At 40.3% G+C, this 14948-nt stretch overlaps 1 protein-coding gene across 1 annotated transcript in view; it reads left to right on the top strand.

Moving 5' to 3' along the window:
* Positions 1 to 9966: 9966 nt before the first annotated feature.
* OFCC1 (orofacial cleft 1 candidate 1) overlaps positions 9967 to 14948 on the top strand; it is an 81845-nt gene continuing 76863 nt past the window's right edge. Inside the window, exon 1 of the mRNA XM_037380027.1 lies at positions 9967 to 9978. Within this exon, the coding sequence (XP_037235924.1) occupies positions 9967 to 9978 (12 nt within the window). The remainder of the gene's footprint in view (positions 9979 to 14948) is intronic.

Genomic DNA, 14948 nt, shown 5'->3' with positions numbered 1-14948 from the left:
TGTTGTGGGATACGTGGTGTCCTGAATCTGGATCCATATTTTTGTTAAGGTGAAACCCATCTTTGAACTCAATATTAAAACCTACAAAGTGATTATAAGTCTCATGAGAGGACAAAACAACTCTCCTGAAAAATATTATGTCTATTGTTTTTGCAGGTGGGATGATCAAGATGACTCTTGGTTCTGATCTGTCCTGTTGTTGTAAGTGTCTAATGGAAAAAAGGAGTCAGTACAGTGAAGCATCATTATTAGCATCATAAAACCACCACCTTAGAGACCTGGCATACTTTCCTTCTGTCCGAAAGCATGGACTTCAGAACCTCTAGCTGAATTCCATATTTAGGTCTGGTTTATTGCCATTAAACAATGTATTTGGGGCAGGGATAAAGTGCTGAGAGGTTTATAGCGTGCTACTGAGGGCTAGTACTCACATGATATTTACTGCTGTCTCAGATACATTGGCATGGTTTAGTACAAAGCAAAGAAAAAGCCCTCAAGATTAAAGGTAAGCTTTATAATGCCCAGTCTTCTTGTTCACTTAAGCTGAATATCCAAAATCTGTTCACCTGATCCAAGTAAGTGGCTGATGGAATAGTGTTTGACCAGGCAGTTAGAGGATGGGCTCCATGTTAGTCTCAGCTCATAGTCCTGTAGTGGTGCCATTGCAGAGGACCTTTAGGTTCTCATGGAGTCCTGCTGGATATTGCTTGAGGAGTGGCTTGCCCACACACAGCTCACTGCAGCATAAACTCCTGTGATGGGTCATGTTTTGTTTTGCTTTCTTTGGTCTTAATTAACTGAAATGCTCGACCATGTGAAACATCCATCAGCTTCACTCATTCAGCAGATGAAGATATTTCCTAATCCACTCTCCAGTGTTCTGGAAGCATCTCTAAAACCTCTTGAAAGAAAAGATTTGACATTCTTAATTTGGATAATAATAAAAAAAAAGGCCCCCACCCCCCAAACTCAAAAACGGAATTTTTTAAGGCATCCTTTATGGATCTTAAGAAAGAGTAATAGGGTAGACCCTTTCTTTTTCACCTTAAATCTTCACCTTTTCACCTTCATCTTCAGGCAAGTGTGAAGTGTTAAAAGTAACTAACCAAAAGCTTAAACTTAACCTATGGGTATATCAGTAACTTCAAATCAAAATGTTATTCCTTTGGGTTTCATGAGAGTGAAGGGAAAAATGGAGAATTAACCCACCCATTCGGAGACAAATAGCCACTTGCAATACAGTTTCCACTTGGAACATCCTAAGTCTTACCTAGGAAGAGCACATCAGTGAGCTAAGGTCTGCAAGGAGTATCATAAGCAAAATCTTTTGCATTTTACTATCATCTCCTTTTTTTTGAGGGCTCAACTACAGAGGAAAAAACCATGGGGGTGGGTCAGATGGTCCCGAAGATCTATTGGCGGTTTCTTCCAAGTCCTGATGTGATAAGTCACGGTGACATTGAGCAGACTTACCCCCTCGCTCACATGTGGGTCAGGGCTGTGCTCACCCTTTCAACAAGTTTCTGAAGTCTGAGGGAGAGGCTGAAGCTACAAGAGTTTAACATGACCTTATGCAAATACTTGTTTAGTTTTGGTGTTAGCAGTCTAGGAAGCTAATTGACTTTACACAGAAGGAAGTAAAACAGAGATGGTTGCATTTCAGTATTTTCAGCTATTGTGAGAAAAATCCACAAGAAAATGTCACCTAACATAAGCATGCAGTGTAAGTGATGCCTGTCAGTCGCCTGTCCAACCAGAGACACAGCCCTCTGTGAATGCTGGTACTTTACAAAGGTCACTTCTGCTGTTCATACCAGCTTCTCTACATTTTCTGAGGTTTCTAGCTGTCCCTACATTTTGGACAGGACTTGTGTGGTATTGATGCCACACTAAAAAATGTTTCAAAACCAATAATAGTCTTCTCATTGGTTCCAGTGGACTCTGTGCCTTATTTAACGTCTGCAGAGCACCGTGTATGGGCTGCAGTGGGAAAATCAGTCTGATTGAAAAAGCTGCTGCTTATCAATAGCTGGAGGTTACTACTGCTCTGCTGAGCTGTTGTAACTAACGGGCCAATCTGCAACTCCTGTTGCGGGTAGTAACAGCTCAGAATAGGTTTCACTTGATAAGCAAAGGCAGTAGTAAGTGGGCACTGGTGAAAATTTTTAATCTCTCAACTATAATTTTTGGATTCAGTTAAATAGCTAACCACTTCTCAATACGTGGACATAAATGAATTATGGTAACAAGAAAATGCATATGATCTCATGTTACAGCAGCACCCTATTGAAGTCTGTATTAAGTCCCTCTGTTAACATTTGCATGAGGAAACCCTCTGCTTTTTAGGATAGGAAAAAATAAATGTTGAAATTTCAGATGGACAATAACTCAGTATTTGAGCTATTTTATGTCCACTTCAATGCCTTTAGTTTTTAGAGTGTGATTGATCAGCAGTAAGTATTCGAAAGTAATTTCTTCACCTTCACCAAATGAGAAATAATTATTTCAAGTCAGTGAAATTACACCAACCTGAAACTACTGAAAATGCTGTTAGAATGAGCTCCTTATGTCCTTAATTTGGTATTTGGAGGAGGAAAGCAGGAAGGAAGGATGAAGGCAATCATGCCTTCTTAGTTTTGTAGAAATTTTCACACGTTCTCTTACTACAAATGTTCTCAGTTGTGAGTGCATTTACACATTAGTCTCCTGTATTCAATGAAATAATTTATGCAAACATAAAGAAGTGTGCGCATAAGTGGTTTTCGGGATTGAGCCCTATGAATTACGGGCTTCCTTTTCTGTTATTCTTTTCCACTTATTATGTAATATGTCTTTTAGTTGTAATTGGCCAAACCAAATCCTAAATAGGCAATCAGCTTGTAGACTGTAGTAAATGATGTGCTTTGTAGAGTTGCTTTTCAAACTCCTTTACTGTAGTAGTGAAAAATGCTGTATTAAAAGCTGTTTTTAGATTGAACTATGGGTATGACCCAAACTAGCAAAAGACAAGAGAGCCAAAACTCACTTATTCTGCAACAAAGTGAGTGATGCTGGGAAAACATCTGCTTCTGGGTCAGCTTACTTGCTTCTCCAGGGAAACTGGCTCTTTTCAGAGAGGCTATCAAAATGCCAGCGTGCCATTAAAACCTCAAAAGACTTCACTGATCTGTAAGCCTTTTGCTTACCTTTTACAGAAAGGCAAATTTCCTGGTTTTGACTTCTAGGCTGCCCCAATCCAAAACTGAGCAACTAGCTGTGGGGCAGCAAGTAGTACTCAAGTGGGTGAGAAGGGAGTGGGGCTGCCCTACTCTTCTCAGGCAGGGGACAGCTGAGAAATTGTGCTCTGTGTAGGCATCCTCTCTGGAGCCAGGTGGGCTGGACTGCTGGGCATGGGAGTGTCTCTGTTCCCTAGTTCTAAATCCCTAAATCAGAGCTGCATGCTACCTTGGTGAAGTCTTTCCTTCCCCCCATTTTTTTTTTTTTTAATCTGCAATACCTATTGCAAAAGGAGAAGTGTTGGTAGATTCTGTTCGAGCTCTAGTGATGTCAATCAGTGCAGTTTTCTGCTTTGTTCTAATGCTGGAGGAACATAAATATTTTCAGATCCCTAGCTTACGGGGCTAGCAGTAAACTCTAATGTCATTATGGGGTCTAGTTTCAGAATGTGTTTCCTCTGATGGATCTTCATTGCTGGAGTTCCTTGTGCCCTGGTTGTGGTGGTACAGCCATGTTGCAGGACCAGTGAAGTGTTTCAAGGTAAATAACACAAAAAGTGTTTTGGGGACAGATATTTTTAACTAGGCTTAGACCTACAGTAAGACCAGCCCAATAAGACTGCAGTGAGCTTCAGCCCAGGGACAGGAATGAATGGCTGGAGAAAGGAAGGGGGCAGAGAGCAGAAACTTATCAAGCTTTTGCTTTGTCACCAAAAAGAACACGTCATAGCATTGCTGCCGACTCTTCTACTCTATCAGATGATACAGAAGTCATGCATACCATTTTTACAGCTACTATTGGTTAGAAACCAGCTTCAGGCCTCTAAGATATGTCACCCATCCCAAAATGCAGGAATTAGGGTGAAGTTGTTCTTGACTATTCTTTGCCTGCTCAGGGTCTTGAGGTGGCTGCTTTTCATGAGTAATAAATGAAACATCACTAGCATTTATTTCAGAAGGAGATTTGGTTCAAGAATTCAAATCCCAGAGTCAGAATTCCAATTGCTGATTTTCTGGCTGGAAAAGAAGAAAGAAACTCCACACCTCCCCGTGCTGGCTGAGGACATCCAGTTTAAAACATGCCAGGCATGTGTTTTCCTGCTGTTATTGCTTGAAAACTAATGGAAACCACTACAAACTTCAGGCTGTGTGTGTCTGGGTCTTATCAGCTAGCTGGATCTCAAAAAACAAGCTGCAACTCTGCTTATTAGTCAAACTATGTCTTTACACAATATTAGTATGCAAACAGCACTGTTAAGTCCCTGTCTGTTTTGTCACTTTCTCAGTTATAGATGTCATTACCTCAGTTTCCCTTCATCTATACTCAGTGGTTATGTCTCATTAACAAGTATCTGACAGAGGAATGCACTCACCAGGTTGAATGTATTGATGTGTATATATAGTCAATGTCAGCTGGCGTACAGAACAACAGGAGGAGGAGCGATGAGAACGTATGAACAAATAGCCTATGTTGTTTTGTGTTGACAAGTATATGACACTAATCCAGAAACTCATGCCAGAGGCAAGTGAAATATGTTTTGAATCACTAGAGGTATTCCCTCTGGGATCGCTCATATGGTATGATTTCTGTCTTTTTGACTGAAAAAAACCTTCTACTGATCTATTAGCAACAGTTGATACCTGAAGTGGTGTATGTGTAAAAAGTGTTACTTTTACAAGATACATTTTCTTGTATTTTCCAATGTATCCTTGCTTATATTGCTTAATTCAGAGAAAAGACCCTTCAACATTATAATTTTATCTGTAAATTTGAAATTTTAATCTGTAACTGATAAACAGCACAACTGCCTTTTTCCTAGTGCACACCACATGCTCTTTGCAGGGAAACTTTCCTGGAAAATGATGCTCCAATAATCATAGACTGATTCCCTAAACTTCATTGTATTAAAATAATTGTTTTGATTTGTTTGGCTTTTCTTTGTAGTAGTAGTGGAAACCGGAGAATGAATAGTAGAAGTTCATGAGGAAGTGCTAAAGTGGCTAATACAGACAGTCACCAAATGAAGTATTTAATCCCTGAAAATAAATTGGAGAGGGAACTCTGACACACTTTTTAAAAAGTTGGAGCTGTTGTCGCTAAAATTGTCCGTGGTCAAAATATATTATATTTGCGAACGTGTTTACCGATGGTAAGCATTTTCTACCTGTCTAGATATTTATTTACCTTTGCATATGGTGACCCCTTAGATTTTACAATATTGTTTTTGCACAAGCAAAATCATTTGCTGGTTTTGTCTCTTAAGTATATACATTTCTTAGGATTTCATGTACAGCTTGGTACTCCTAACTGACATGCTGCTGCCACGTGGAGGCCATGTTACTTAAGAATTACAAGTCACAAAAGCTTTTTGTGGTAAAAACCCCTTTTCCTTTGCTGGATAAGGACTGGGATGTGGATGGGAAGGGAGAAGTAAGGACAGCAGCAGTGCTGATGATGTGGCATCCAGTGGGGTCAGCAGAAATCCACCATGGCTGGTGGAGTCACAGAGGTATGTGTATTATGTATATTATGTATTGTGCTTTTTTTTACAAGTAGAAAAGAGAGATTCACGTTTCACAGTGACCATAAGGAGAATGAGGTTTCCTTACCGTGCTCGGTCCTCCAATCTTGCTGCCCACTATCTGGAGCCATTTCTAAGCCTTGTGTTGGGTAGTGATGCCAAAGAAGAGCCTGGCAAAAAATGCTGGAGCTTGTCATCCCATTCTGGAAAGCCTTTTGTCCGGGCTGGGGCTGACATTGCTCTTCCCCCAGTACTGACTGTTGGGGTGATGACCATTAAAAATTTCAGCACAGTCAAACATGAGCCCTGGGACTTCATCAGGGAGATGACTGTCCATAAACCAGGCTCTGAAGCAGTGTGATGGGGGTTTGTGCGTGGTGCTTTCCATTTGGTGACAAATGGGAATATTGGAGTGGTGGCACGGAAACTAAAATTTGGTATTTGCCACTTTCACACATGTAGTGTACTGGTTTTGGTTGGGACAGAGTTAAATTTCTCCACAGTGACTTGTATGGGGCTATGTTTTGGATTTGCGATGGCTTTTTTTTTGTGGCTTTTTTCCTCCTTTGAAAAAAAAAAATTAAACTATCTTCATCTCAACCTGTGAATTTTTGCACTTTTACCCTTCTGATTCTCTCCCCCGTTCCACTGGAGGGCAGGTAAGTGAGCAGCTGAGTGCTGCTTAGCAGCCTACGGAGGTTTATCAATAGAAAAATCATGTATCTACCTACTTTGTCAAGTACACAGAAAAAGTCTAGGAACATTACCACCTATCAAGCAAAGTAATTGAATGTGAGCTTAATTTTAAATGTGTTAATGATCTTTATAAAAGCATATTTGCAGTAAATGCCTTACTTTTTAAATTTAAAAAAAAAAAGAGTAAGGATGGAAAGTATCTGAGATTACTTTGAAGGACCTGCTCCCAAAATTGGTGATTAAATAAGGGTAAGCACAGCGCTTGTGGCTTCAAAGGTCAGTCCTGCTGAATTTAAGTGACTGATGAATTCTTTTCACCAGAGGTGCAATTTTCCCCTGAAGAAATACTTCTTAAAGACCAATGCTGGCTAGCTGGTATTTATGAGGGAGTCCGAAGGGAATTACAAGTAGGTTGTTAGGGTTATCATTTACTCAGTGGTTTCTGCCGATATTGTAGCACAGAGATCCCACAGCACTTCTTCTTAGCATGTGATAAATTGTGTACCCAGGTGAAGGTGAGAAAGGAGTGAGGGCAGCCACCGTGATGACAGACTGTTGCTTTGCTACTCCTGCTACGAACCCGCTATTTCTCCGCCAGCAATCACCAGTACTTTAGCTGTGCCCAGCATCGCTCTCCTTGGCCCGTGATAACATGCCTGCACACTGGGGAGTGCTTTAAGGAGATGCTGGGCACACGCCTACAAACAGGACAGTTTTTTTTTTTTTCTCCGTGCCAGCATGGCAAGAACAATACGTTTCATGGCTACATTTGAAAGACCCTTCTTGTATACCGGCTCTTCATGCACACCAAGTGATTTCCAGTAGCTGATACAGGATATAATATCAACTAATGTGAGAAAAAGATACCTCAGCCTGCTCCAGTGGAAAGGTGTATTGTTATGATCTCTCCCAGATCTGTGACTGGTGCCAGGAGCCCGTCAATGCAGTTGTGGTGCTATAAGAGTTATTTTTGTTGCATCTCTTTATTTAATTCCTCTATCTTTGGATTAAAAATAGATTATTTTCATTACAGAAAGCTATTCAGATATCTTGCATATTTAATATAGCTTCCTTAGTTGTTCCTCTTGTGGGGGGAAGAGAAGCATAATTAGGGAAAAAATGAAAAAAAAACAAAAAAAGAGAAAGTGCAAGCATCTGGTTTAAGAACTTCTACGTCATTGTTTTGCTTTGTCATTTTACTACAAATGTACTTAAAAATAACTGAAGTTCACCCCTAAATCATGCAAAATATTACAGCAGCTGGGTATAAAAATATATATATATCTGGTGAGATCTGGAATATGGTTTATGTTGTTTTTTTGATAGAAGAATCCTGTACTCTGTTTTTGCTGTACTCTTTCAGGACTGCAAGCCAGTTTAATGCTGATTCAGCTGTTATCCAGCTAAAGAAAATAGGCCGATGAGGTTAAGTAAGGCCACAGTCAACATCAGTTAATGCAGTGTTGAATATGTTGCCCCATCAGTATTAAAAAAAAACCAGGAAAAGCCACGTCCAGCACCTTCCTTTAAAAAAAAAACACACCAAAGTGTCCCCCAAACAAACAAACAATCCCCAGAAAACCCAAATAAAAGTAAGTTCCTGAATTCTAAGAAAATCACTGTTAAGGCACCAATGTTATTAATGTCTCCTCTGAACTAATTGTTTATATCTTTGCTTTGCTTTCCTCATTTGGTCAGCCACATTCTTTAAGATGAGACTCCAAGTCTTCCCATTACTGTTCGGATTCCTGGGACTACTGTGGCTTTGAAAGTCCTTATTGCTGCGTCTTTGGCTCCTCTTCAATAAGCAGGTGTTGACCACAGGTGAAAATGTTGAATTCACAGTTTACAGCTTTATCAGTTCCTTCTGCTGGCAGCTTCTTGTGATTCTACTTTGGAGAGGAAAGGAGCTGTTTTGAGCTTTTATTGTCTCTGGTTCATACAGGTTCTTTTTTGCTGCTCCCGTTTGAGTCATAACAAGGAGCGTGCCATGCCATTGGGATCAAAACTAGTTACCTGTTGTGTTCAGTGGATGTGCAATCAGATTAGAGCAACAGCTGAAAAAGTGATGCACATATGACCTTGGCCAGGAAACCCATCCCAGATTTTGGAATGGGGGTTCTGGAGTTATTTTCTGAGCCATACAATGACTAGATACTTAACCTGAGCCTACCTGCGTGATCTCAGTGGGGTTTTATTTTCAAAATCTGAGTGCTGTGGAGCAGCGGAGGTCGGGCATGGTTTCTGCGACACCATCTGGGAAGGGCTGGCTGCAGGAGGAGCAGCAGCTGCCAGAATTGCAGCCCCTGTCAATGCTGCAATGGCCTTGGCACCCCAAGGAGGGCACCAAAATCGAGGAGCAATGGCAAAGGTCAGTAGGCTCTCAGCGTCAGCAAGGCTTGGGCAGGAGCTCAGCCCTTCGTTCATTACTGAGCAACCAGAGTGACAAAGCAGCCTTTCTCCCCAGTGAATCTGTGGCCCTGTCCACTGTCCATTGTAGGGATTTCAATGAAACTTCAGTGCGTACTTAGAATGAAGCACTTCTTTGCCTGGTGCCCTCAGGAGAGAGAGTTTCCTCAACTGGGGCCAAACATGTACTTTGTACAGGGCATCTTCTGACCCAGAAGGTCAATTATAGCTCCTGAGGGTCTCTAAAGGGATCTTTTCAATTGTTCCAAGCCTTGTTTTGTTTTCAGGCTCTGCAAAATAATCCGAATGTGTGTTTGTATAAATGCAGAAGGGAAAAGCTGGCAAAGGAAGAATCTTTCTATTCATTGTGGTTCAGGTCCTGCGACTGCAGAGTCAGATGGAGTTTTCCTATTGACATTGGTCAGTGCAGGGGCAACCTGTCTAGCCGTTTTGAATGAATAATTTTTTTTCCCACATAGAGACAAAAGTATAAAATCGAGGCATTTTTGCTGATGTGATCTGTAACTTGTGAAGTTATTGTATGTTTGCTTAATGGTTATAACCTCAGAGTAGAGGATAATTCCATCCTTTGAATGGAAATTCCGGTGCAGGGAGAGAGGTGCTAGTGGGACTGATGTAAATGCAGGGTCACAGAAGCATTCCCGACTCTGGCAGCTTTGGTATTGTAATCTTCAAGTTAGGTGTATTCCACAGCAAATTCTGTGTTGTTTTGGTAGTTACTGCCTGGGGGTAGGAATTACCTGCTTCTGGGCTACTTCCACTCCAAACCACATCTTTGTTCATGTTATTTCATCCGAGCTTAAACTATGCTTTTCTTGTCTATCCTGGTTTGTTGGGTATTTTAATGTGAACTGATGCAAGGTTCTTTTCAAAAAGATAAGTGAAGGAACAGTATTTTGCTCTTTGGCAAGACAGGAGCAGGGACTGCAGCAGGAAAAGACCTCCCATCCTGGCAGGTTTCTAGGCTGGTGCTGTGCAAGCCTGTGTGTTAAACCTAAGGGTATTAATGACTGTGTGCGGGCTGAAAATTCAGATGCTCTCCCTCTCCTTTGTTGCAGGAGGAAGTGTTTTCTGCTTGCAGGTCTGAGAAAGGGCAGGCTGGCATGGAGAAAGAGGTAAGTGAAGAAAACCCATGCTTTAAAACATAAAAATTAAAGGGGCTAGTCCTAGCATTGCTATTTCATAATATTATTTGTAGTGTCATGGGAGGGAAGTCAGCAGACGTGTAGTCTCCTTCATATCATTGACAAGTCAAGGGGATGATTAACGAGAGTACCAGACAATGTAGTGGTAGGAGAAGGCCTGCAGAAGTTAAACAAAAGTGCCTTCAGAATTTAGAGAATTCCCATGATCCATAGTAGGACCTCATTGTGCTTGTCTACTGTTTCTATTTTTGATTAGATTTATAAACACAGCACCACATATTTTCATGTGGCTCATAGCCCCAGGGCAGAGTGAGATTGACTGCACTGAAACTGTGAGGCTTGTGAATTTCGGGCAAGGGATGGAGCGAAATAAGTAGTGTAATTGTTTTTGTGGAGTGACCGTGGGACCTCCTCTGTTCTGAATTACACATGGTTCAACCCTTTGACCTAACCAACCTCAGCAATGCCTGGTAGATCTCCTAAAGCTGTGCTGAAAGGTCCTATCAGTGACATGTTGGAACATTATCTGTCATGTGAGATGTGTGCCAACAACCATATTAAACTACATTAATTACTAGTGAGGCCATGTTTGTGACAATCTCAACTTCATTTAACCCATCATCATGTTAGTTATTGTTTAAACAGGAAGTACAAATGGGGACAATTTCTGAAATCAAAATGCAGCACCAATGTTTTCTTTAATAAATTGTATGTTTTACTTTGTTTTACTTCCCTTCTATTTTTTTTCCCCAGCACTTCTGTTCTTGTCATCAGCTGTGCTGCTTGAGTTTTTTGAGGGCTTTTCTATTTTAAGAGCAAGCAAGGAAAAGACGACTACTTAGTTAACTAAACTAATACGCCCCTGAAATTGTTGTTTCTTTCAATGCAATTGTAAATGATACCACAGTTGACTGAAAGCTCCTTTTCTAGCAAGAAGCAAACATGCTGAGGTAGTTTATGTAAAGTAATAATAATAATAAATAATAATAATGATTTTTGTACACCTTGACGTACGCCTTCACTGCTTTACACCCCAGCTAGTGTGTCTCTGCATGGCAACGCTTGCACACCTCTGGATCGGGAGCAAAGCGTGCATTTCTCAGAGAAATTTTCTCATAGATCTGACCCTGTAGGTAGCAAAGTGTACTGTGAGTTCTCAAAAGGCAGCCCCGTATGTAGAAATTCAGAAGGATTCTTTGCATGTGGCCATTTGCTGAAATAATTCTGAATTTTATAGGGCAAGAGTCAAAAGCTTGCCCGCGTGCTCCTGCACGGGCAGCGCACAGGTTCAGTCATGCCTTGCTGTGCCTGATATTGCATTAGACTAGACACATGTGGTTACATCTTCCACCTACACACCGAGCTGCTCTTTTTTTTTTTTTTTTTTCCTTTAGCCTCGTTCTCTAGCTGGAGTGGGCTTAAATGAGGTGGGTACTTGTTTATTTATTTTTTTAATTGCTGCAGAGTCAGCTAAAAAAATACGTTTGACCCTACTAAGTGTCATTCTCATTAGCAATGAAGAGTTTGCTCTCTGCAAAATCTAACATGGAGTGCTTAAAGCAGACAGGTGCAAATTACAAGCTGGTTCTCTTTGGCTGCCATCCCTTAAATAGACAAAGTAATAGGCTTGGAGAAAGAAAAAGGTTCCAGCTCCAGCTGCATAAAGGAAAGCCTTAACTGGGACTTAGCAGCTGGTTGCAAGAATTAAATGCTGTAAATACCAACTAACGGGTTTGTGTGTGCACGTTCATAGAGGAATTTATTTTTAGTAAGGCTCCATCCTTTTTTATGCGAGAGGATCGTTCTTTGAAAACTGTGCTCTGCTTTATGTTGAAAGGCTAATGCTCTCGCTGAAGTGAATGAGAACAGAAGCCAACATACCTGTTCCTGTTTACCATCATTACACTCCTTAGAGCATTTCAGGCATTATTAGGTTCTTGGAGCCCTACCAGATTGACAATATTTCCAGCTACTTCTCTTTTGGCTGTATTCAAACAAGGCCCCAAAGGAAAAAAAAAAAAACCAACAACAAACCAACAAAACCAACCAAACAACCAACCCACAAAAAACCCCATGGATGAATCTGCTGAGCTAGTTTGCTGATGTTAGAAACAGTTGTTCATATTAGGAACACCTAATTTAATTTCATGAAAGAGACATAACATGCCAGTATGTGTATGAATCTAAGGTATGCATTTCCTAAAAGGAACTAAAACTCTGTCATTCCAAAGTTGCTCTTCTTTTTGACTTCCAGCTTGCATGGGGACTGCTGTCTGGAAGCAGTAACTTTAACTTTAACTCTAAGGCTGCTGATGAGGTCTGTCTGTGTGATCTTCGTAAGCAGATAAGGGTAGGGAGACAGCTCAGAGCAGAGCTTGTTTACAGCAGGACAGAAGAAAACAGCTAGACATAAATGAGGGCTGACGGTTTCATGAAGCACAATTGGTTGATCACAGATTCAATATGACTGCCCTGAACTGAGCGATGATCCGTACAGTATGCAAAATTCACTTTCTTGCTGGTCTGTGCCCACCAGCCTTCCAGCAGCTTTCCCAGAGCCCCTCAGCCACAGCTTTGAGTGGAACCAGAGCTGAACGCAGCATTGTTGTACCCAATTCCTTTTGACAACAATCACATTCTTTTAAAAACTTCATAGGTTTTAGTTGTCACTGGTTATAAATGAGGGTTTTTTTCCCTCACTGTTGCTGCTGCTGTTGTTGTGGTGCTCGCTGCTCTCCTCAGACACGAGTGCAGTGGTTTCTGGTATTCCCGGTTTTCCTTTGTTTCAATTGGTATCGGAAAGCAGGCGGTGCGTTTTAATGATGACGGCATGCAAAAAGGCATTTTAAAGGTTTAGGTCACTTTTTGAATGGCACACTGATTAGTCTGCACTGTGCTCAGACAATTCTAATTCCCTGTGCCTTTGCTGTAATGCAGCACACTCCAGGTAAAAAGGCATTTTTTTTTTTTTTAAAAAAAGTTAAAAGGCAAGACTTTTTATTTTTCACTAACCGTGGTGGAGCTTTGAGATAGGATACGTTGCTATCAGCAGCAACATCACCCTTTAAACTTGACTTTGCAAGCAAAGGACATCCCCTTTCTGTGTGCTGGTGGTGGATGGACAGGTCTGACGTGTATATTTGTGGATGCAAGCTGGACCACCTCCACCGCAGGTGTAAACCTGCACAGCCTTTGTGTCACTTGAGGTTCTGGCTTCAAGTGGTGTAACTTCACTTCTCTGTAGGAGTGCTTTTTTATGCTTATTTTTGGATAATGTACTAAAATTAGAATGGGGCTTTCTGTACAGATGTGCATTCACATACCTTTGTCTGGGTATGCTCACACAACTGGACTTTGCCTGCAAATATGGCAAGTGCTCACTGAAATGATTTTATTTAATTTGCTATTGGAAACATAAGTTTTGCAGGTACATGTGAACTGATTAAAGAACAATTGCTTTAGACATAAATTTGCGTAAATACATATATTAACTAGTAGTGACTAATGATAGAATGAATATAAAATGCAGCTGGATAATTTCCTACCTGTTCTCTGATGAGAAGGCAAAGTGTCATAAGGGTAGGGGGGCTGGGGAAGGTAACCTAAAATGAAGAGAAGGGTGGGGGGAAAGAGTGTAATTTACACTACTTAAAAGTGCTCATGTGTAAAAGAGACAAGGATGAGGAAACTGGCTGGAGATAGGTATGAAAGGAAAATGTCTTCTAATTTTCTCTGAAGCACAAAGTGACAAGAACATGTATTGATTAAACAAAGGCCACCACCAAAATACTCAGTTATTCAGTTATGTTGAGAAGTAATCCTGGAAGAATTCCTCTGTGCTGTTGAAAATCAGGCATTGCTTTCATTCGAAAAATACGAACTCATGAAAGGCACCTTTTCAAAACTTGATCACGTTAAGGGATGAGAACATAATTTTTTGTAAGTAAGTAGGAGTCACAACTCTGTTATATCAACTACTTAAAAATAATTATTTGTGTTTGTGTGAGTGAAGTGTCAAAGAATGTAGTCTATTGTGTCCCTAAAAAAAAATAAATTGGTGTTAACTATAGTGAATACTTAAAAAAAAAAAAACCCATAACAAAACAACTGACCAACCAAAGAAACCCCCCAAACAAAAAACTGCGAGATAGACACACACACACACACTCCAAAACATCAAACCATACTCTGCATCTTTATTAGATGTGGGGGAGGAGGAATACTTTTTTTCTTGTTGTTGTGAAAGGAGCTTATGCATTTTGCAGACTGTAGCAATTGACAGTTGGCTATGGCCAATACAGCCTGCAATTGGTTTTGCTAGGGAAATCTAGTGTGCGGAAGGAATACATAGCATATAATGCAGATCATCTTAATTCTGTCAAAGTTACAGATGTAAACTGATTTACACCAGTTGGAGATTTGTCCCAGAATTCTTGTCTAGATGTTGTTTTCTTTAGCTGTTAAAGTTAAGTTTAAGATTTTGTGTGGTGATTATATGCAGCATAATAAGAATAATTACCACACAGCAGTGTTACAAATACTGCTGGAATCTTTAAAACTGACTCAATTAAAATTTTATGGTATGCAGAAATGCAGCAATGCTTTAATATTGGAAAAGGGGTAACATTCTAAAGATACTAAATGAACGAATATGTATTTTTTTGAAAGATTTTTCAGTTGGGAAAAAAATCAGAAGCAGTAGACCGAATTTCTGAACCCATTGAACTTCTGTCAAAATTATCATGACATTCAGTTGTGCTGCATGTGACTTGTAGGAATTATTTCTGTTACAGTATTTATTTATTGTAGCTTTCAGAATGTGTCTGGTCATTTTTATGCATATTTTCTTTTTAGTAGGATAATAGACTTAATTTAGAGGAGGTCCACTGTTTTCAGAATAACATATACGCGTGTGTGTGTATATATCTGAGGATATTAAC

Source organism: Falco rusticolus, chromosome 3, assembly GCF_015220075.1.
Source record: "Falco rusticolus isolate bFalRus1 chromosome 3, bFalRus1.pri, whole genome shotgun sequence".
Lineage (NCBI taxonomy): Eukaryota > Metazoa > Chordata > Aves > Falconiformes > Falconidae > Falco > Falco rusticolus.
This window is presented reverse-complemented; position numbering and strand designations above follow the sequence as displayed.